Source organism: Capsicum annuum, chromosome 3 (assembly GCF_002878395.1).
Source record: "Capsicum annuum cultivar UCD-10X-F1 chromosome 3, UCD10Xv1.1, whole genome shotgun sequence".
Taxonomy (NCBI): domain Eukaryota; kingdom Viridiplantae; phylum Streptophyta; class Magnoliopsida; order Solanales; family Solanaceae; genus Capsicum; species Capsicum annuum.
In genome coordinates this window covers 688,814-711,734 of record NC_061113.1, presented here as the reverse complement: position 1 = coordinate 711,734, position 22,921 = coordinate 688,814, and the positions used below count along the sequence as shown (strand labels likewise).

Sequence of the window (22,921 nt, the reverse complement as noted above, 5' to 3'; positions counted from 1 at the left end):
CCTGATTTCATGAGAGCTTTGAGAATAGGCTTTTACTATCATTCTCCTTGAAGCGACTTCTACTTCACCCTCAAATAAGTGATTCTTAAACTTTAATCCTTTAGATCAAACTATTTGGTTAAATCTACCAAACTTAGAAACCATTAAAAAGTTTCAATCCATAAGCGTTATCCTTGTTTCCTGAACATTGTCTTCATCATGAGAATGGATTGAGTATATTGACAATGTTGAACCGTCAATCATAAATTTGTTTGATCTCCTTGAACTTAGCTCTTGGGATCTCCAGTCTGCTAGGTAGAGTTACTACCATGATGACTTCTCCTAGGCCTTAAACTCATTTCCTTAGATAATCTCTCAACTCGCTCTCTAGATAGGTCATTTATAAGTGGATTCGACACAATATTCTTTGATTTCAAATAGTCAATCGTGATCATCCACTAGAGAGCAGTTCTCTAATGGTATTATGTCTTCGTCTTATATAACTAGATTTACCATTGTACATCATGCTCCCTGCCCTACCTATTGTCGTTTGACTATCACCGTGTATATATACTAGTGTCAAAGTTTTGGGTCAATAAGAAATATCTTCACGAAATTTTGGAGCCATTCAGCTTCTTCACCGACTTTATCTAATGGGATAAATTCAGATTCAATTGTAGGGCAGGCAATACATGCCTGTTTGGATGATTTCCAAGAGACTATTCCTCCGCCTAAAGTGAATACACATCCACTCGTGAATTTTAATTCGTTCGACCCGATGATCCAATTTGCATCACTATATCCTTCAATTACCGCCGGATATTTGTTATAATGAAAAGCCTAGTAATATTTTAGATACCACAAAACTTTTATCATTGTCATTCAATGAATTTGATTGGGATTACTCGTATACCAACTCAATTTACTAATAACACATGCTATATCTGATCACGTACAATTCATTATATACATCAAACTTTCAACACTCTTGTGTAGTCCAACTGTGAGTCACTTTCACATTTATTCTTTTGAAGTGCGAAGCTCATGTCTACTAGAGTCTTGGCAATACTGAGTTCAAATACTTAAACTTGTCAAGTACTTTTTTAATGTAATAATACCGTGACAACATCAATCCTTGTAGAGTTTTATGAATTCTTATTCCCTAAGATCACATCCGCAACTTCAAGGTCTTTCATATCAAATTTGTTCTCAAGCATTCGTTTCGCAGCATTTATGTCAGAAATGTTTTTACTTATGATCAAAATATCATCCACATACAAAGAAATAATGATTTTGTGATTTGGAGTATCTTTAATGTAAACACATTTATCACATTTGTTTATTTTGAAGTTGTTTGCCAACATGGTTTGGTCAAACTTTGCATGCCACTGTTTGGGTGTTTGTTTAGTCCATAAAGTGACTTAACATGTTTGCACACTTTCTTTTCTTTACCAAGAACCACCAAACTCTCATGTTGTTCCATGTAAATTTCTTCCCCCAATTCTCCATTTAAGAATTGTTTTCACATTCATTCGATAGATTTCAAGATCATATGTTGCCGCTAAGGCAATTAACATCCTAATGGATGTTATCCTTGTTACAAGCGAGTATGTATCAAAATAATTAAGGCTTCTTTTTATCTAAAGTCTTTTACAATAAGCCTGGTCTTATATTACCATCAACTTTTATTTTCCTTTTGAACCTAAAGGTTTATTTCCTGGAGGAAGATCAATCACTCCCAAGTGTGGTTGCTCAAGATTGAATTAATCTCACTATTGACTATCTCTTTCCAAAAGAATAAGCCTGAAAACGACATTGCTTCTTTAAATGTTTGGGACTCATTTTCAAGAAGAAATATTACAAAATTTGATCCAAAGTAACTTGACGTTCTTTAACGTATACTAGGCCTTGAATTCTCATCATTACGTATATTCTCATTTGGTTCATTTTGAGGCCGTTTAGACCCTCCACTAGACTGCTCATATCAAGTTTTAGCCCTGAAACCCAAATGATATTGAAGCAAAGAAAGAACAAAAGTAGATCACGGCTTAACCAGTTTTGTTGCTTTACTTTGGCACTTCTACCATGTACTAGATATCAATATATATTATTTTTTTATCTCAATTTATGTGACACAAATAAAATTTAGATAATCAATGATATTTTAAATATGTTTTTAGATATTTTAAGTTGTTAATTATTGTAATTTATAATATTTTTTATGTAATTTTCAAATAATATATGTTACTCTCCTTGTTCGAACTTTTGCAACGTTAATAGTCAATTATATTTTAAAAATAAATTTGGTTTTTAATTATTGTGATTTATAATACTTTTACGTCTATTTCAATTTAAGTGGCAAGTGATATAGCAAAATTGCTATAAAAAAATACTTGTGAAGGAAAACTAAATTGACCTCATATAAGATGTCAAATTAATTTAAAACATCAAAAGTTAATTTATCATTTTATGTCTATTTTATTTTTAATTAAATATTATTAATTATTTAATACGTAAATGATATATAATAATTAATTAGGAATAATATAGTAAAATCACGAAGCAACAGGCATGTCGACGAACACGTATGGTTGAAACTGCTGAAGCAGACATGTCATTATTGTTTATTTACCTTTTTATTAAATATTATTCATTTTTAATACGTAAATGTCATATAATAATTAATTAGAGGTGATATAGTAAAATCACGAAGCAAGCAGGCACGTCGACAAAGAGGTGTCTGCTTCTTCGCGTTTCTATATATGTATAATTAGTCTAGTCAGGGGTGGCTCAAGGGTGAGGCTAGTAAAATTTTTGTTTTAGGCCTAAAAAAATCTCAAGGCCTCAAAAAATTAATTATTAATTTTATTTTCTTTATGATAATATTGAATATAGTTTTTAAAAAAAAACTATCATCATTAAATACAAATATTTTGAAACTTTGAATTAAACTACTCAAGTCTTTATAATAATATGTTTACAATAACATCCAAGGTAATGTATTGAAAACGCATGATTAACGTATTATTAACTTGAATTAATCTTTTCTATTCGAAATAATAATATTACTATGTGAACAATTATGAAAAACATAGGAAAAAGCAATATTCAATTTTTATTTATTATGTATATATATATATATATATATATGTATTTTTAAGGCCTCGGATTAAAATTTGGTTTTAGGCCACTAATTTTATTGACACGTCTTGGTTTTGGTTGACCGGACTACGTGTTTATTGCAATAACTTGTTCGGTTTTTGCAGTATTCATTTTACAAATCATGAACACGGGTTGGAACAAAGGAAGGTTTTCTTATTTTTGGATGCATTTTTGCAGAAGGTTTCAGGTGTCTTCGATCGATTTCTTGTACTATGCAGTGAACGTGATAGGAGAAGAATAATCGGATTAAGAATGAGACTAAAAGAGTAACTACTTTGACCAATACTGTTAAGAATTTGAAAAACTGTGGTACGATTTTGTGGGAAGAAAGTGAAAAGGTTTGGACTGAAACGAAATATGTGAAAATTTTAGTTACTAAAAGTTCCTTACAAAATATATAATCTGATAAGTTCATCTTGTTAAGAAGGGTGCAATGATTTTTGAATGACTAATTAGAAGATTTAATACGGATTATTTTTAATTAATTCTCCAAAAGTTTGTTTTATATAATTTGTCCATTTAATACGTTATAATAAAATGCAAATAATAGTTTGTTTTATATAATTTGTCCATTTAATACGTTATAATAAAATGCAAATGAGTATTGAATGCCGAACTCAGTTGCATGGACATGTATTCCGCTCTGTGCATTGCTTGTTGGTTGTAGGGATTGACTGTTGAACTCAGTTGCATGGGCATGTATCCCGCTCTGCTTGTTGGTTGTAGGGATGGCTTAACAAATTCTTCTGGGTGAGATAGACCTTTGATGGGTGTATTAGTTATTCTTTATCCCTCGTACCACATGAGTCCTTAAATGGACCATTTTGAATCTTGCCTTAAACCAGTGGCGGACCCAGCTTTTTTAGGTTGTGCGTGATCAAAAAAAAAAAAAAATTTACTAAACAATGCAGCTACAAGGATTCAATCCCAAGATGGGAGACATGAAAGTTATGTCTAAAGCCAGAGCACCCAACCATACTTTTGTTCTCTGGGTGCTTTTATATATATTTTACCATTTTTTCACTGTTTTTTATATAATTATACCTCTTCTACGTCGAGTTTACTGGGTGCTCGAGCACCCGAAAATTGCAAGTCGGTCTGCCCATGCCTTAAACATAAGGGACTATCGAGAGAAAATTTGGCTATTAAGCCTCTTCAAATTTTCAATTAGCAAAATAATCTACCCTTTTCAAGTTTTCAATTGGCCTACTTCTATTTTCTTATTTATCGAATTGATAATCGATTTGTTTATATATAAGTCGGATCGATAATCGATCTGTCGGATCGATAATCGATATGTCGGATTAATAATCGATCTGTCGGATCGATAATCGATATGTCGGATTAATAATCGATCTGTTTACATATCTACCGGACACAGGGCCGGCTCTACCCATTAAAAAAGTAGGCAACCGCCTTAGGCCCCCAAATTTGAGGGGCCTCATTTTTTTTCCAATATAGCTTATAGATTTTTTGTAAAAGAAATTATCAAGTACTATTCATAGAAAAAATAAACTTCTTATATAAAAGTAAAAAATTATTAGAAGTTCGATATATTTAAATTTTAAAGTACTGTCTCAAGAAAGATTAAATGCATTAATTAAATCAACCAAAAAAGAATTATTAGAAGAAATCAAGTATAAAAAAATACTAACAACTTTGTATCTCAAAATATTTTAAATATAGAATTTATCAAAAAATATATATTTAAGGCCTCCGTTAATTTTTGCCTTAAACCACCAAAGTACTTAAGCCGCCCATGATTGGATAGATAATAAATTTATCTCAAAAATGAATCATCTCCCTAAATAAAAAAACTTATGGCGATTTAATTAAAAAATAGACGTAAAAAGAAACAAATCCCCTATTTTGAATCCCCCCTTAAACAAAAGGACCATTTTTGTCATTTTCAAGCAGATAAATACTGTGTACTATTTCATTTCTCCCCTTTGCAAAATATTGTTGTAGAATCGTCCAAGTATAATCACTATAATCACAAAATCCATGTCGATTCTATGGGAGAAGAGTGGAACATGGCGATGGTTAGTGAGGAAAACGAAGGAATCGAAGCCGTTCTTCATCGGATTTGCTACCGTATGCGGCGTTGTTCCGGGGATTATTGGCTTCTGCGTTATGTCTGCTACTAATACTCGTAATCCTGAACTTGAAGCTAAACTACGGCAGAATGCTCGACCTGAAACCCTAGTATGCTTCGAATAATGAATTACTGATATTGTTAATATTTGATGAATTTGTGCTTTACTGCTTCATGTGTGTTGTACCTTATTCTGCTTTGATTGTACCGGATATTGCATAGCAGTCGGATCAATTTGTGCTTTAGTGCTTCATGTGTGTTGTACCTTATGCTGCTTTGATTGGACCGGATATTGCATAGCAGTCGGATTAATTTGTGCTTTAGTGCTTCATGTGTGTTGTCCCTTATGCTGCTTTGATTGTACCTGATATTGCATAGCAGTACTGTCTACAAAGCAGCTTTTATTTGGTTCAGATGAGTATCTGCTTCATTTTTTTTAAATCAAAAAATGTATCTGCTTCATGTGTTGTACCTTTTGCTGTTTCAATTGTATTGGAACTTGAAGCTAAACTATGGCAGAATGCTCGGCCCGACACCTTAGTATGTTTGTTTCTCTTCCAATACTGATATTGTTAGCATCGGATCAATTTGTGCTTTAGTGCTTCTTATGTGTTGTACCTTCTGCTGTTTTGATTGTACTGGAAATTGCATAGCTGTGCTGAGTGTCTGTTTTATGTGTTGTACCTTTTGCTGTTTTAATTGTACTGGAACTTGAAGCTAAGCTACGGCAGAATGCTCAGCCCGAAACCTTAGTATGTTTTGAATACTGAATTACTGATATTGTAAATACCGGATCAATTTGTTGCTTTAGTTCTTCACGAATACTGAATTACTGATATTGTAAATACCGGATCAATTTGTTGCTTTACTTCTTCATGTGTGTTGTACCTTCTACTGTTTTGATTGTACCGGATATTGCATGCAGTGCTGATGAGAGTCCGGTTTATGTTTTGTACCTTTTGCTGTTTTAATTGTACTGGAACTTGAAGCTAAACTGCGGCAGAATGCTCGGCCTGAAACCTTAGTATGTTTGTTTCTCTTCCAATACTGATATTGTTAGTATCGGATCAATTTGTGCTTTAGTGCTTCACGTGTGCTGTACCTTCTGATGTTTTGATTGTACCAGATATTGCATAGCAGTACTATCTACAGAGCAGCTTTTTTTTGGCTCAGATGAGTATGTTTGTTGTAGCTTCTGCTGTTTTAATTGTACCAGAAATTGCATAGATATTGTATCATTGATAAAATTGGGTACTACAGTCTAGAGCAGCTTTCGTGTAATGTGTTGTACTTTCTGCAGTTCTAGTTGTACTAGATATTGCATTGTAGTGTTAGCTCTAGATCAGCTTTCGTTTCTGGGCCAGATGAGTGTCTGCTTCATGTGTTGTACCTTTTGCTGTTTTAATTGTACTGGAACTTGAAGCTAAACTACGGCAGAATGCTCAGCCCGAAACCTTAGTATGTTTCAGATACTGAATTACTGATATTGTTAATATTGGATGAATTTGTGCTTTAGTGCTTCATGTGTGTTGTACCTTATGCTGTTTTGATTGTACTGGATATTGCGTGACGGTGCGATCTCCAGAGTAGGTTTTGTTTGTGCCAGATGATGAGTGTCTGCTTCATGTGATGTACCTTATGCTTTTCTGATTGTACCGGAAATTCTGTAGTAGTGTTATCTCCGGGCTTCACGTGTTGTACCTTCTGCTGTTTTAATTGTACCAGAAATTGGTTAGATATTGTATCATTGATAAAATAGGGTACTAAACTCTAGAGCAGCTTTCGTCTGGCCGGATGAGCATCTGCTTAATGTGTTGTACTTTCTGCAGTTCTAGTTGTACAAGATATTGCATCGTAGTGTTAGCTGTAGAGCGGCTTTCGTGTCTGGGCCAGATGAGTGTTTGCTTCATGTGGTGTACCTTCTGCTTGAAGCTAAACTCCGGCAGAATGCTCGACCTGAAACCTAGTATGCTTCGAATACCAGATCAATTTGCGCTTTTGTGTTTCATGTGTGGTGTATCTTCTGATGTTTGATTGTACCGGATATTGCATAGCAATGCGTATCTCCAGAGTAGATTTCGTTTGTGCCGGATGATGAGTGTCTGCTTCATGTGTTGTCCTCTTTTGCTTTTTTTAGTTGTACGGGAAATTGATTAGGATTATCAATGTGTATAAGACTTCCATCACCTCGTAATATTGTTATTACCAGATGATATTTGCTTTATATGTGGTGTAGCTTCTGCAGATCAATGAAATCTTGTTTACTTGATTAAAAAAAGAAGTGGTGTAACATCTGTAGTTATGATTGTATGCAAATTGACTTGGCGTTATCAGTATCTCTTTTTACCTGAGCATTTTTCATCTGGCTGGATGAGTATCTGCGTCATGTGTTGTACATTCTGCTTTGATGAATGGATGGAAAATTGCTTTATCATTACCATTCCTAATTTGTATTAGAGTCCCATGCCTGGTAGTTTTGTTATTACCAGATGAATGTCTGATTCATACGTGTTATACCTTTTGCGGTAATGGTTGTATTGAAATTGATTTGATGTTATTAGTGTCCGATGTGTATTTCGGTCCCTTTGCCTATTATATTGTTATTGCTGTAGCATGTTTCATCTGGTTGGATGAGTATCTGTGTTCATATGTGTGGTACATTCTTCTCTGATGATTGTATGTTAAATTGATTTGTCGTTATCATTTCCTAATATGTGTGCACTTCTTTGCTGAATTCCGAAACTACCAGAGTAACTTTCACCTTCACTTGACCAGATTAGTATGTGAATATTTGCTGCATATTCTTTGTACCTTGGGAAGTTATGATTATACCAAGAGTTTAGTCAATTTCTAGTGTATTGCACCCACTTTGACTAGTAATGGTATATCTGGAGCAAACTTTCATCTGCCGAGATCAGTATGTGCCTCATGTCTATTGTAAATTCTGCTATGATGATTGTGCTTTTTGATATGTCAAAAGGAAAAGTAATCTGTCAGTATCATTTATAATGTTTCTTGCTGTTTGATGTACTTGTTACCTTTTAAAGAAAATGAATTTGGAGATTTATTTTTTAGTGTGGATAAAGTAATTGATATTTAACTTACAGAAATAGCAATTGACAGCCAGTCTTTGGTAGATGGAGAATAGAGAGTATAAAGGAATTGAATTACAGCATTTGGTTGGAACACTTCCTCTGTATTTTTATTTCGTTTGATAGATCCTCTGTAGGTTATATGCGACACCTTATGAAAGAACAGGGAGTTTAAGATATTAGATTGTCGGCTAATTTTTCTAAGTAGTAACGAAACAAATATTAAAATGTTGATATCCTGAGATTCTACAAGAATTTTGTTCAGAGAGACGGAGACCTAGACCTGGATATTATGTTGAGGAACTAGAAATACTTTAAAGTGGAGCAGAAGAGGACTGGGTTGGAAGACCTTTCATTGAGAAAAGGTATGACTTGCTATATAAGCTGTGTAGAAGACGAAATCTCTTGGTTTGCAGCACATCATTTGAAGGGGAGCCTTAGAGTAACTGGTAAAGTTGTTGTCATGTGACCAGGAGGTCACGGGTTCAAGCCTTGGAAACAGGCTCTGACAGAAATGCAAGGTAAGGCTGCATGCGATACACCCTTGTGGTGGGGCCCTTCCCCGGACACCGCGCATAGTGGTAGCTTTAGTGCACCGGGCTGCCCTTTTTTTTTAAGTAATATCATTAGAAGGCATTAAGAAGATGCAAATAGAACATAGTGACAAAAGGGTGATTTGCTAGCTCCATAGAAGGCATCAAGAAGATGTTGACCAATCATTAAGGAAGATTCGAAGACCACCTTCAAGTGTTTCCTTACGATGGAGGAACTAGATAGAAGCCTAAATGCAACTTTTATTGCTATGATTCCTGAAGTGGAAAGGGGCGTGCCTAGTAGCTAAAACGAACTTGGACTCCAAAATATAGTCTATTGAGACGGGGTGATGTGCAAATTAGTACAAATAGCTTTGTCTTTTACTTCTTGCTCCAATAGTCCATAACAAACACTTGTTTCAGCTCTTTGCTTATGTATTCACTTTTCCTGTAGAATAATATCGTCTTTTCCTATTCGTGAAGAGAGTTTGGGAAGGGATGACGAGTTTATGTTCTCGTCTTGCATCAAATTGATTATCTGACTTAACCATTACAGTAGATAATTGTTTCTTTGTGCTCGATGGTTTCTTCTGATCTCATCATCTTATTTTATATCTTTACTTTCACATATGATTGTTGAATTCCTAAGATATATTGTTTCGTTTGTCCAACAGATGATGGGTAAAGTTAATAAAGAGAGATTGGCTGAGTACCTCGGCGAACTCCAGAGAAAGGAGAACACAAATGACAGATATGTTGCAGCTCTAAAGGGCGAAACAATGACAAGGAAACCTTACCAAAGAATTCAACCAGTCCCAAATGCTAATGATACTGAAGCAAAGAAAGAACAAAAGTAGATCACGGCTTAACCGGTTTTGTTGCTTTAGTTTCGCATTTCTACCATATATTAGTTCTAGTGTAACCTTGTTTACATGCATTGTGATATTGCATTGGGCGTGCAAGGATTTGATGTAGTTTACTACTTACGAAACTGTGAACTTGAATGTATATTTTCAAGAATATCCTTTTTTGAATGTGTGAAAATGCACTTCTATTTATTTTGGCATACACACCTCGTAAAGGGCAGCCCGGTGCAGTAAAGCTACCGCTATGTGCGGTGTCCGGGGAAGGGTCCCACCATAAGGGTGTATCATATGCAGCCTTACCTTGCATTTCTGCCGGAGGCTGTTTCCAAGGCATAAACACCTGGTACGGGTAAGTTTTTAGCAATGTATGTTGATATGGTTATGCATTACTCTTTAAGTGTAAGACCTTGCCCCTACCTCGTGGTAGAGAGGCGGTTTCTTATAGACCCCTGGCTCGGTAAAAAACCGCTCAAAGCTGATCAGAAAAGGAAATAATGAAAACGAAAAAGCTATGGTGAAATATTATAGAAAGCATGACAAAGTATTACATTATAACACATCCAGTATACAAAATAAACACTCCCAGATTTAGAGTAACCAAATTTCCAAAACAATACCGAAAGCCAGGTTCTTTTGTACCTTATTCTCTGGCCAAATTCAAAAAACAGAGCCAAATAACACACACACATGATGAAGAATGGTTCTATAACACCAGATTTGAAGAGCTATTGCAACATTAGCACAAATAATCACCATGCGGATACACAAAAGGAGGCACAGCAGAATCAACACACGAAAGGAGCATCAACGTGATAATCATCGCAGTAGAGGCCTGGACGTTGCGTGAAGCCTTGTCTCGCCATCTTTTTCCTAGCCTTTCTAACAAGTTCTTCATTGGTGACTGGACCATCTGATTCAGCCAGGATTTCCTGAATTGCGTTGCTTAGAGCGCCATAAGATTCTCCGCCTGCAGGGGTGGCATCGGCAGATGTTTGGTCTGTTTGGCACCCACTGATGAGAATGCCACTGTCCGGAAGACCTCTATTGCCAGAACCGGCATAGACCTCCTGCTTACCTTCAACGTGTGTTTCCATAGCCGGCTTTGCATAGCTCTCGTCATTTTCATCAAGTTTCTGTTTCAGAAACTCTTGAGCCAAGTTACCAACCATACCCATGAACCCACCACCTTCACCATCCTCGTTTTTCTTCTGTAGTTTGTACAAGATTACCTTCATGAATTTCTTCACCTTAGGACTTGCATCTTCACCAAAGACATCAAAGAGTGTCGGCCTGAGTTTCCCAACATCAATGTCCTCCTTACCGGTTTTCTGCTTAAGTATCTCGATGAGGGTGGAAAGAGGCAAGGACTTGCTCTTCACATGGACTTGATTCCCGTCTTCTGTCTCAAGCACACTACTCTCTGCGAAATTCTCCTCTTCCTCACGGTGGTGGTGGCGATGTGGAAGGTGGATACCCCGGGATTCAAATGCATCTTCAACATTTCGACGTAAGAAATTCTTGAACCCAAAACCAGATCCATGGCCTTCATCATCATCGCCTTGCTTGTGGCTCTCCCCTATCTGCTCTTTAGCTTTGTCAATGAGACCGCCACTGTGGCATGAGTCGGATACAATTGTGATCCGACAACCTTCAGGAACTTTGTCCACGAGCTCTCTAAAATCATCATCTGATCAGGATGAAACAACCCACCCAACAGTTCAATATTAACGTATGAAGTAACGATAATATCATCAATAGCATCCAGAATATGAAATTTACAAAAGGTAAGGTCTCTATACAAAACTTAAGAAGTCATTTACATCCCGGTTGTTACAACGACGAAAAAGATTGGAAACATGTCTAGTTTTGAGCCGGGGGTCTGTCGGAAACAGTCTCTCTACTTCTTCGGAGGTAGCGTTATGGGCTGCATACATTCTACCCTCCCCAGACCCCACTTTGTGGGATACACTAGATTTGTTATTGTTGTATGCGTCTGCCAACAAACACCTCATTAACGACACCAGATAAACATGTGAATCCATACCGCACATTCTACCTCCCTCCGCCTCAATACCTTACCTCTATCTTGTGAAGGTGCAGCGTCTGTTTCCGATAGACCCTTGGCTCAAATCCTTCTGCTACTTCCCCAACCCCCCACCCCAAAAAAATACGAGAGAGGAAACCTTCACGGAAATTCCACCATAGGAACTTCAAAAATCACTAAAGGCACGAACCTTTTTCCCTCGTTAGGAAGAGGTAAGACAGTATCTACTTTTCAACCAAAACAACTACTAGCATATTAGGAATCTTAGTTTTTCTTTAAGAACAGAAAAATAAGAACCTTAACGAGAAATGAAGTTCTCAATTATTATATTCAACTTCCTAGTTTAGCATTTTTTCACAATATTAACATCCACCAGAGTTGAAGGGGAGCAAGTTGCTGCCATGTGACCAGGAGGTCACGGGTTCAAGCCTTGGAAACAGCCTGTGGCAGAAATGCAAGGTAAGGCTGCGTACAATACAACCTTGTGATGGGGCCCTTCCCTAAACACCGCGCATAGCGGTAGCCTTAGTACACCGGGCTGCCCTTTTATTAACATCCACCGGAGTTGTTAACAGAGGACAAATCAATCAAACAATTTGAATATCTTTTTAGTTTCAAATCTTCCGATCACATCAACTCCACAAGTCATACACAAACTTGTCGGAAAGTTACTTTCCTTGATATTCCTATATTTTACCAAAAACTTGTCGTAAAGTTACTAATTCTGCATAGAAATTAGTAAAATACCAATCCCGCGAAACTATTCCCTTCTTTTTTTGCCAACTTTTCCTCGCATAACTAAATCCCAGTTCCCATTTCACAAATTTCCCTAAAACTCGGAATCCATCGCAATAATCATCAAAACAGATTGACTAAATGCTTTCAAGATCCCTTTTTTTCTCAATACACTATGATGATCTCAAGCTCAAATTACTCTACAAATCACACACACGGAAAAAAAAAAACACATTTTGGAACAAATCGATGAGTTAGATCAAAGAAATAGTTAAGTACATGTAACGAGATTCACATCACACTAGAAACACGAATCCTCATTTCCCCGTTTCCCAAATCTCCCTAAATCTCCGATCCACCTGAATTATCATCAACACAAATCAACTGAACCTTTCAAGATCATCTTTTTCTATCTATTCGTTAAAAACAAAAGAGAGTTCTGCATCTCATGTGAACAAATAGGCGGGGGGAAGAGTGGGGCGTGGGGGGGGGGGGGGCTACAAGCCTTCTCTAGTTGTTGTTCCCAGACCACGAAAACCACTTCAAGATGTTGATCTCCTCGATCCCCATAACAGAAACTCTCACCCCACCACACAGGCGCGTACACACACACACACACCCCACTCCAAACAAACAGAAAGCAAATTTTGGGGCAAACAAATGATTTAGATCAAAGCAATACACAGGTAACCGCCAACAAAATTCAACACACACTTAGCTCAGTTGATTGACTACCTGAACTGAGTTTCGATTCTCCACCTTATAATCCCCGCCCCCATTTCCCCTAAACCCAATCTTTAAATAAAAAACAAAACTTTACATCAAATAAATAATCTAACTACCTATATCAAGATTCATATCACAAGGTACAATACACTGATCATAACACACACACAGAGAACACCAGAAAAAAAGAACAAACTTTGGAACAAACCCGTGATTTAGATCAAAGAAAAAGTCAACTACAACCAATAAAATTCATATCACACACCAAAAAAAAAAAACAAATTTTGCAACAAACCCGTGATGTAATCTTAGTCGCTCGATTGGTTAGCTATCTGAATGCTCAATTCCCCACCTTATAATCCCCGCCCCCATTTTCCCTACCCCAATCTTTAACAAAAAACAAAACTTTACATCAAATGAATAATCTAATTACCTGTAATCAGATTCATACAGGGAACAACACACTGATCATAACACACACACGCACACAGAGAGAACTCCAAAAGAAAGAACATATGTTGGATCAAACCCATGATTTAGATCAAAGAAACAATCAACTACAACCAATAAAATTCATGTCACACACAAAGAAAAAAAAAATCTGCAACAAACCCATGATTTAATCTTAGTAACTCGGTAGGTTAGCTATCTGAATGCTCGATTCCCCACCTTATAATCCCCGCCCCCATTTCCCCTACCCCAATCTTTAACAAAAACAAAACTTTACTTCAAAGAAATAGCCTAAATACCTGCAACAAGATTCATATCACAAGGAAACAATACAATATTCATAACACACACACACAACACCAAAAAATACAAATTTTGCTCCAAACCCATAATTTAGATCAAACAAATAGTCAACACAACCAATAAAATTCATATCACACACAAAGAAAAATGGAACAAACCTATGATTTAATCTTAGTAGCTCGGTTGGTTGCTATCTGAATGTCCGATTCCCCACCTTATAATCTCCGCTCCCATTTCCCCTACCCCAATCTTTAAGTAAAAATCGAAACTTTAGATCAAAAAAAAATTGGAACAAAGCCATGATTTAATCTTAGTAGCTCGGTTGGTTAGCTATCTAAATGCTCGATTCCCCACCTTATAATCTCCGCTCCCATTTCCCCTACCCCCAATCTTTAACAAAAAAACAACTTTAGATCAAGAAAAGAAAAAGAAATTTTGGAACAAACCCATGATTTAATCTTAGTAGCTCGGTTGGTTAGCTATCTGAATGCTTGATTCCCCACCTTATAATCTCCGCCCCCATTTCCCCTACCTCAATCCTTAACAAAATACAAAACTTTACATCAAATAAATAGTCTAAATACCTATAAAAAGATTCATATCACAAGGAACAATACACTGATCATAAAACACACACACACAGAGAGAACACCAAAAAAAGAAAAAAAAATTGAAAAAACCCATGATTTAATCTTAGTAGCTCGGTTGATTGGCTATTTGAATGCTCGATTCCCCACCTTATAATCCCCGCCCCCATTTCTCCTATCCCAATCTTTAACAAAAAACAAAACTTTAGATCAAATAAATAGTCTAATTACCTGTAATCAGATTCATACCACAAGGAACAATACACTGATCATAATAACAAAAAAACAAAACTTTAGATCAAATAAATAATCTAAATACCTATAACAAGATTCATATTACAGGGAACAATACACTGATCATAATACACACAGAGAAAACACCAAGAAAAACAAATTTTGGAAAAACCCCATGATTTAGATCAATGAAACATTCAACTACAACCAATAAAATTCAACACACAACCCCATAATTCAAATCAAATCAAAAATTCCAAAAGTACCTGTAATAAGATTCATATCACAAGGAACAATACATTCATCATAACCAGTATCATCTTCTTCCCCAGTTTCAGCAGGCAACCTCGTACCATGTCCACTATAATGTAAAAACAAAACATCACCTGATTCAGCAGATCCAACAAGATCAGAAAAAGCTTTACGTATGTTCCGACCAGTTGGTTGTGTGTAAGAATCATCTGTATCTATAAGAACAGTTATGTCTTCCTCTGCAAAACCATAACGGTTTAGCAAACAATTGTACATTCGTTTAACATCGTTAATACAACCTCTTAGTTCTGCTTTTGTTCCTGGATAATTGATTCCAATTAACACTGCTTTTTTTGCCATTGATGATTTTTTTTTTTTGCAAGTTCTTGAAAAAAAAAATGGAATTTTTTGAGGTGTTTTTGGGATTGTTGATTGAATTATTTGAGGTTTTTGTTTGTTTTTAGTCAAAAGGGTATGGGACCTATTACTTTCTCCGTTTTAAATTTGATTGTCTGATTTGACATGAGTTTAATGATCAATAAAGCGAGCTGAATATTATGAGATCTTAAATTCAATATTTTAACGAGACAAAAGTACTAAACGATTTACTTTCATATGTTATAGCCGAGAATATTTAGCTATTAAGCACTAAACAAAATGAAATTTTTTTTTGCTATTGATGATTGTTTTGCAATTTCTTGAAAAAAAAAATTGAATTTTTTGAGGTGTTTTGGGATTGTTGATTGAATTATTTGAGGTTTTTGTTTGTTTTTAGTCAAAAGGGTATGGGACCTATTACTTTCTTATTTAGATTTGACACGAGTTTAATGATCAATAACGCGAGTTGAGCATCATAAGATTTCAAATTCAATATTTTATCGAGATAAAAGTACTAAACAATTTATTTTCATATGTTATAGCCTAGGAAAAAATTTAGCTATTAAGCCTCTTCAAGTTTTCAATTAGCAAAATGGACTGCTTTTATTTTTTTCATTTATCGGATTGATAATCGATCTGTCCATATATAAATCGGATCGATAGTCGATCTGTCTGATTGATAATTGATCTGCCTATATATCGATCGGATAAATAATAGATCTATCTCAAAAATGGATCATTTTCCTAAAAAAAAAAAACATATAGTCTATTTGATTAAAAAAAAGACTTCAAAAGGTCATTTAACAATTATCTTATATCTGTTTATGGTGGGAGGTGACAGATATCCTTAAAAATTAATCAAGATATATAAAAGTTGACTCAAAAATCACAATTTGTATGCCATTGGAATTTTGGAGTAAAAAGATTTTTTGGTCTAGAGAATTGTGGAATTTTTGGAATTGTTGATTGAATTACGTGAGTTGAATATAATGAGATCTCAAATTTAATTTTTTATTGAGTAGTCTTGTTAGACAAAATTATCTTATGTATTGTTGATGGAGGGTAAAAGATATTTTTAAAATTAATTAATGTGTATCAAGATGACTCAAAAATCACGATTTATTTGCCATTGATATTTTGGAGAAAAAAGATCTTTTGGTCTAGTGAATTTTGGAATTTTTGGAATTGTTGATTGGATTATGTGAGGTTTTTGTTAGTTTTAGTCAAAGGATAGTGGGCTCTAAGTAATTCATGGTTGGTCTGATAAGAAATAATTGATTTTAGAATAAATTTATTTTATTATATACTATAACTTTTCAAAAGTAATTATTTGAAGGTAATACTGTCTTTTCCTGCCATTGAAATTTTTGCAAGTTCTTGAGAAAAAAAATCACCTCCTCTGTCTATTTTTATTTGTTCACTATACTAAAAATATGTACAATAATGTGTATTCTGTTTGAAAAATCAATAGATAATTAACTACTTTTACCCAATATTCTTAATATTAAATACGATTTACTATCTACTGTAACATATTTTAAAAAACATTAAATTTAATATATTAAAAAAATAATATGATAAAGTTATCAACTACTATCGTTTACTATTTATTGATTTATGTGTCGTGTCAGTAGCAAACAGCTGTTAATAGATGAAAGGAGTAACAACCTTTGGGTTATGGATTTTTTAGGATTGTTAGATTGAATTATTTGAAGTTCTTCTTTTCTTAGTCAAACAAAAAAAAATGATTTGTTGATTGAATTATTCCTAAACATTGATATTGTTAACACCAAATTATTTTGTGTGCTTCATGTGTGTTGTACCATCTGCTGTTTTAATTGTACATGAAATTGTATTGTGTACTCTGTCCACCAAGACTAGAAAAAATATACAATAATTTATGTATTTCGCATTCTCATAAAAAGAGTAGATTCATCAATTTTTTAACCAAATAAAATTATAATGAGAAGCCATCGTCATGATGACATAAGCATGAAATCATCATACCAATAAAATCTTTAAAATTAAATAAGTAGGCCCCACATGAAACTTCTATTCTACAAGAAATCAAATTTGTACAATTGGTCAATCAATATTCAATGCATGTGAGTACTTACCTAACAAGAAATTGTCTATAAATACCACATGACCAAAATAGAAAATAATTCACAACAAACAAAAATACTATATTGAGTTATAACAAACATTAAAATCCTCAAATATCATACACCCGGTTCAAACACATTCGTGGCCTAATACGAATATCATCAGGGGCGGTTCCATCCGCCCCCATCATATTAGTGGTCTAATACGAATATCATCAGGACGGCTCCAGCACATTAGTTGCCTAAGAGGATACGATACATCGTCATGTCTATGTCTTCTATGTTTAGTAGACCAAGATTGGTTGTTAAGAAAGTTTTGGCTAGAGCTCAAAATGAAGGTGATGGTGCTATTGTTAGGAGAAGCATTGGAAGGTAATATTATTTTTGTTATTTGTTTCCTTTTTTTTATTGATTTGATAATAAACACGTTCGATGACTCATTTGGTTTGGAGGGTGGTCCAGTTCGATCCCCCTCAATGCCTTATGAGTCGAGCCTGTTGCATACGGCTTGTCTAGTGCGGTTTACATCCCTGTGCCTTTTGAGTCGAGCCTGTCACACAGGGCTTGTCTGGTGCGGTACACTGGAGGTTGTACCCCCTCAATGACTTCTGAGTCGAGCCTGTCGCACTGGGCTTGTGAGTGCGGTTTACTTCTCCTATGCCTTCTGAGTCGAGCCTGTCGCATAGGGCTTTTCTAGTGCTTGCAAACTATTACACAGGAGGAGGTTGTAGCGGCTGCGGGTTGTTCTAGGTTTCAAAAAATAAAGAAATAAACACTTAGTTTGAAACTCGATGAATAATACTCTCGTCCTTTTTACTCTTCTCCCCTTAAATTTTGTTATAAATTTTGGATTTTTCAGGCCTGAATTGCAGAATCTTGATCCATTCCTCATGTTAGATGAGTTTAATGGTAACGTCTACAACATTAAAAATGTTCTTTGTTTTATTTTATGAAGAAAAAAAAATACATTTTGACTTTTTTCTTATGGTGTTCGGACCTTTCAAAAATGTTATTGCATTCGTATTTTTGAAGAGTCCGACACGTACAATAATATTTGATTAATCAGAAACTTTTGTATTTCTTGCAGTCTCACCGCCTGCTGGCTTTCCTGACCATCCACACAGAGGTTTTGAAACTGTTACTTACATGTTGCAGGTAAAAAAAAAAATCAGTTTTATCCCGTGGATTTAGTCGAGGTGTGCGCAAGCTGGTTCGGACACCATGTTATCAAAAAAAATTCAGTTTTATTGCTTGATTACAATGATTAAGGATATAGAACATGCTAATATGTTTGTGTGTGTGTGTGTGTGTTTTAGGGAGCTTTTACTCATCAAGATTTTGCTGGTCACAAGGGTACAATCAGAACTGGTGATGTTCAGGTAATATATAACATGTAATAGTAGGTTAGCAAGTAAATTTGCTAGGTTAACCAATTAATGTTTATAATCAAAAGTCGTGGTGGAGTAGAGTAAGTAATATTTCATCTCGAATCAGAGATCTCGGGTTTTAACCCTTGAAATGGAGCACGGTACGCCTAAAGTAGGGATCAACGATACGACCGGACACTGGATGGGAAACTAAAAAATGTCAATTATGTTTTGTGATTTTCCATTTGGTTCAATGCAGTGGATGACAGCAGGGAGAGGTATAGTGCACTCAGAAATGCCTGCTGGACCAGGTTCTCATATGGGCTTACAACTTTGGATAAATCTATCTTCCAAGGATAAAATGTAAGTTATTTTTAACGGCGTTTAAGATTTAATATATATGTATAAAAAAGTCTGTGTCGACCTATATGCTTAGTATAATCTTCCGATGATGTTCAACCGACCATCCTTCACCAGCGTGTGGCTACTTGGAATTGAATCTGACTAGGGGGTGCACTCATAAAGACTAAAACCTCGTTATGCCGAAAATAGTAAAGGTGCGACAGCGCTTTGGTAGTCAGTGGAAACTTACTTTCTGTCTGGTTAGTAGCCCTCTTGGACACCCAGGACCTTGGCTTTTTAGAGAACGTAGCTCGGCAGTCCACCGGGTGGGTTTGTTTATCCTTCCAGTTTCGAGTGTCTTCTTGAATAGTTATAGCGGGCCATAGGCGCGAGAGGAGCTTCGCTTTCTTCTTTGCTTTTTACTATAATATCCTCTGCCGCTGCTAAAGGAAATGGTTCTTAGGTCGGTGAAACTGTCCCTCTAGCTAAAGCCAAGCAACTGAATGTTCCATTTTAGTTAGAGAAATAGTTAGTATGGTCAGTTGGTTCTTTGGAGTTTGTTTAGCGGATCTTCATCCGCGGATTGAATGAGGACTCTATGCTTTAGACACAACAACTTGTCCTTATTATTATCTTGATTCTTTTTGTCTATTTCGCGAGCGTTCACTACCCCGTTCTGTAACTCCCCTCCTTTCATATTGTGCAGGACTGAGCCAAGGTATCAAGAACTGCTACACGGAAACATACCGAAGGCAGAAAGGGATGGCGTTTCAGTCACTATTTTAGCAGGGGAATCCATGGGCGTAAAGTCTCAAATTTTTACACGAACACCTACAATGTACCTTGATTTCACCCTAAAATCGGCTTCTGAGCATCACCAACCGATCCCCGAGTCATGGAATGCCTTCGTCTACATAGTCGAAGGAGAAGGTGCATTTGGTTCTCCGGATTCAACGCCTACACCGGCTCACCATTGCTTGGTTTTAGGCTCTGGTGAAGGCCTAAGTGTGTGGAACAAATCTTCAAAGCCATTGAGATTTGTTCTGATAGGAGGGCAGCCGATTAACGAGCCGGTCGTGCAGTATGGTCCATTTGTTATGAACACTAAGACTGAGGTTATGCAGGCTTATCAAGATTATCAGCTTGGAAAAAATGGATTTGAAAGGTCAAGGCACTGGTATTCTAAATAAGTAAACTAAGTTGCGCGGACTACTCTTCACTTACGATGCTGCATCCGTCTCGGATTCTTCAAAAATACACTGTTCTTGGAGAATTCGGCATTCATCCGCTGACATTTTTGAAGAGTTCAAGCAACGTAGTAAGTAAACATAGGTTGTTATAGTCTTTGTTTTCATTTGAAATGTCATGAGCGTTGAGTGAAGTTTATTAGTAGTATTCATTTCCTTCATTTGTTCAAGATTGTATTGATAGTAATTTATGTTGAGTTCTTGAATGATACCTTGCCTATTTTGTTTGGATCAAGACTCAATGTTTCATACTAGGACTCTCCAAAAATATTGTCGTATATCATATCGAATTCTTTAAATCTGCGACAAGTGAGGCTTGTTCAAGTGGTTGAGCACCTCCACCATTGACGGATAGCTGAGAGTTTGAGTCGCCCAAAAGGGCATATCATATCGAATTCTTTAAATATGCGACAAGTGAGGCTTGTTCAAGTGGTTGAGCACCTCCATCATCGACGGATAGTTGAGAGTTTGAGTCACCCAAAAGGTCACATCATATTGAATTCTTTAAATATACGACAAGTGAGCCCTGTTCAACTTGAACACCTCCACCATCGACGGATAATTGAGAGTTTGAGTCACCCAAAAGGTCATATCATATTGAATTCTTAAGATGTACGACAAGTGAGGCTTGTTCAAGTGGTTGAACACCTCCACCATCGACGGATAGGTGAGAGTTTGAGTCGCCCAAAAGGGCACATCATATCAAATTCATAAAATACACTACATTTGAAGGATCTGACACCCGTATCCATATTTTTGATAAGTCTAAGGTACATAAGTTTTATAATAAATGTTAAATATGAATTCTTGTAGTCATATTGAAAAATATATTCAATTTTGAAGATCTTACCTTTTGTTTCAATATTGATTGGAGATGTAATGATAGTATTATTATCATATTATAGTAAGTGGATGTCAATGACAACATGGTGCACATAGTTTTTTTTTTAAAAAAAAAAAATCTCAATTATTGAGTAGATGTGCTACTAATTGCAATTAATTTTTTTTTTAAATGGAAATTATTATTGGGTTGGTGGAATTTTCAAATTCGAACATGTTCTCCCCCCATATACAATAAGCACAAATTTTCCACCAAAAATAAAAAGAAATTTACACCATAAAAATATACTAATTAATTAGATAGAAGTGTACTTTGTTTAACAATTTAAATTTATAAACAAGGTGGTCAGTAATATTCGGTGAAATTTCACAAGTGAGAGTGAAATAAATGCTCGGCTTAAAAAAATATTTTTTGCATTTATTATTAACGTAGAGCAAGAAGTGAATCGTAGTAAAAAATAATTTAATAGTCAGTTATTTAAAAATGTACTTTTAATCTCTTTTGTTTTTTGGTTTCATTCAAAGTTCTAGAATAATTAATTGTTTCATCATTTAATTACTCATTTATTATGATATGCTTGTGTGTTTACTTCATATAGCATTATAGTTTAAAAACTAGTTCAAATGTAAATATGATAGATTTAATATATTAAATATACTAACTCATATATAACAAGGATCAAAATCAGAATTATCAATACTAAGGAACAAAAACATTACTATTAAAAAAAAAATCATTGCTCCAACTGCCTTTTAACTTTTTTACAAATAAAAGGTTATTATGATATTCCTTGTTATTTACCCAAAAAGGACACTCCACTTATGTTTTTTTTTTTCAAAAAAAAGTTGAGAAAAAACAATTAAAAAATAAAATAAAAACTAAAAATAAAATCCAGCAAGGCCACTTGTTGCACATTCTCTATGTACCCCATCTCTCTCTCCACCCTTAACTTAGTTTCGATCGATACTTATACTCTTTAATTTTATATATATATAAATAAATCTTTAAATTTATATAACATTAAATAAATAAAAATAGGCATCTTATATAGTATCTACGTAACAAATAATAAAACATATTTTTTTATATAAAAAAACTAAAATTAAAATCCAGCAAGACCACTTATTGCACATTCTCTGTATATCCCCCCTCCTCATTTCTTAACTTGGTCTCGATCGCTATTTATATATATATATATATATATATATATAAATGAGTATTTAAATTTATATAACGTCGAATAAGTATACACTTTGCATTATATTTATGTGATAAATTAAATAATGAAACACATTTCTTTGCATTAAAAAGACGGAAAATAAAACCTAGCTAGGCCACTTGTTGCACCTTTCTCCTTAACTTGGTTTCGATCGATATTTATACTTGTTAATTTTATATATATACAAAAATAGATATTTAAATTTATATAATATCGAATAAATAGACATATATATCTTACGTGTATCTACGTGACAAATAATGAAACATATTTTTCTACATAAAAAAATAAAAAATAAAAAATCCAGCAAGACGACTTCTTGCACATTCTCTGTATCTTTGCCAGCTCTGACCACCATTACTTC

The 22,921-nt window shown here is 35.0% G+C and overlaps 3 protein-coding genes across 4 annotated transcripts; 2 read left to right on the top strand and 1 right to left on the bottom strand.

The window, feature by feature from the left end:
• Positions 1-4,901: 4,901 nt before the first annotated feature.
• LOC107864445 lies at positions 4,902-9,927 on the top strand. Its single transcript, XM_016710808.2, has 2 exons — positions 4,902-5,346; positions 9,536-9,927. The coding sequence occupies exons 1-2, from the start codon at positions 5,146-5,148 to the stop codon at positions 9,716-9,718; spliced, it is 384 nt and encodes a 127-aa protein (XP_016566294.1). The 5' UTR covers positions 4,902-5,145; the 3' UTR covers positions 9,719-9,927.
• A 295-nt stretch (positions 9,928-10,222) lies between these two features.
• LOC107864440 (metacaspase-4) lies at positions 10,223-15,424 on the bottom strand (the record flags this gene model as incomplete). Its single annotated transcript, XM_016710803.2, is given in 2 exon segments — positions 10,223-11,414; positions 15,073-15,424. Coding segments are annotated over 2 exon segments (1,248 nt in total). The 3' UTR covers positions 10,223-10,512.
• A 2,174-nt stretch (positions 15,425-17,598) lies between these two features.
• LOC107864442 (pirin-like protein) lies at positions 17,599-20,732 on the top strand. 2 transcript variants are annotated; one of them, XM_047408850.1, is made up of 6 exons: positions 17,599-17,913; positions 18,401-18,450; positions 18,697-18,737; positions 18,858-18,920; positions 19,168-19,271; positions 19,957-20,732. In XM_047408850.1, the coding sequence occupies exons 1-6, from the start codon at positions 17,807-17,809 to the stop codon at positions 20,438-20,440; spliced, it is 849 nt and encodes a 282-aa protein (XP_047264806.1). In that variant the 5' UTR covers positions 17,599-17,806; the 3' UTR covers positions 20,441-20,732. The 2 variants fall into 2 exon arrangements, with proteins under 2 accessions (XP_047264806.1, XP_016566291.2); XM_016710805.2 differs by lacking the exon at positions 18,697-18,737 and adding an exon at positions 18,629-18,696 and having other exon boundaries at positions 17,600-17,913.
• The last annotated feature ends 2,189 nt before the right edge of the window (positions 20,733-22,921 follow it).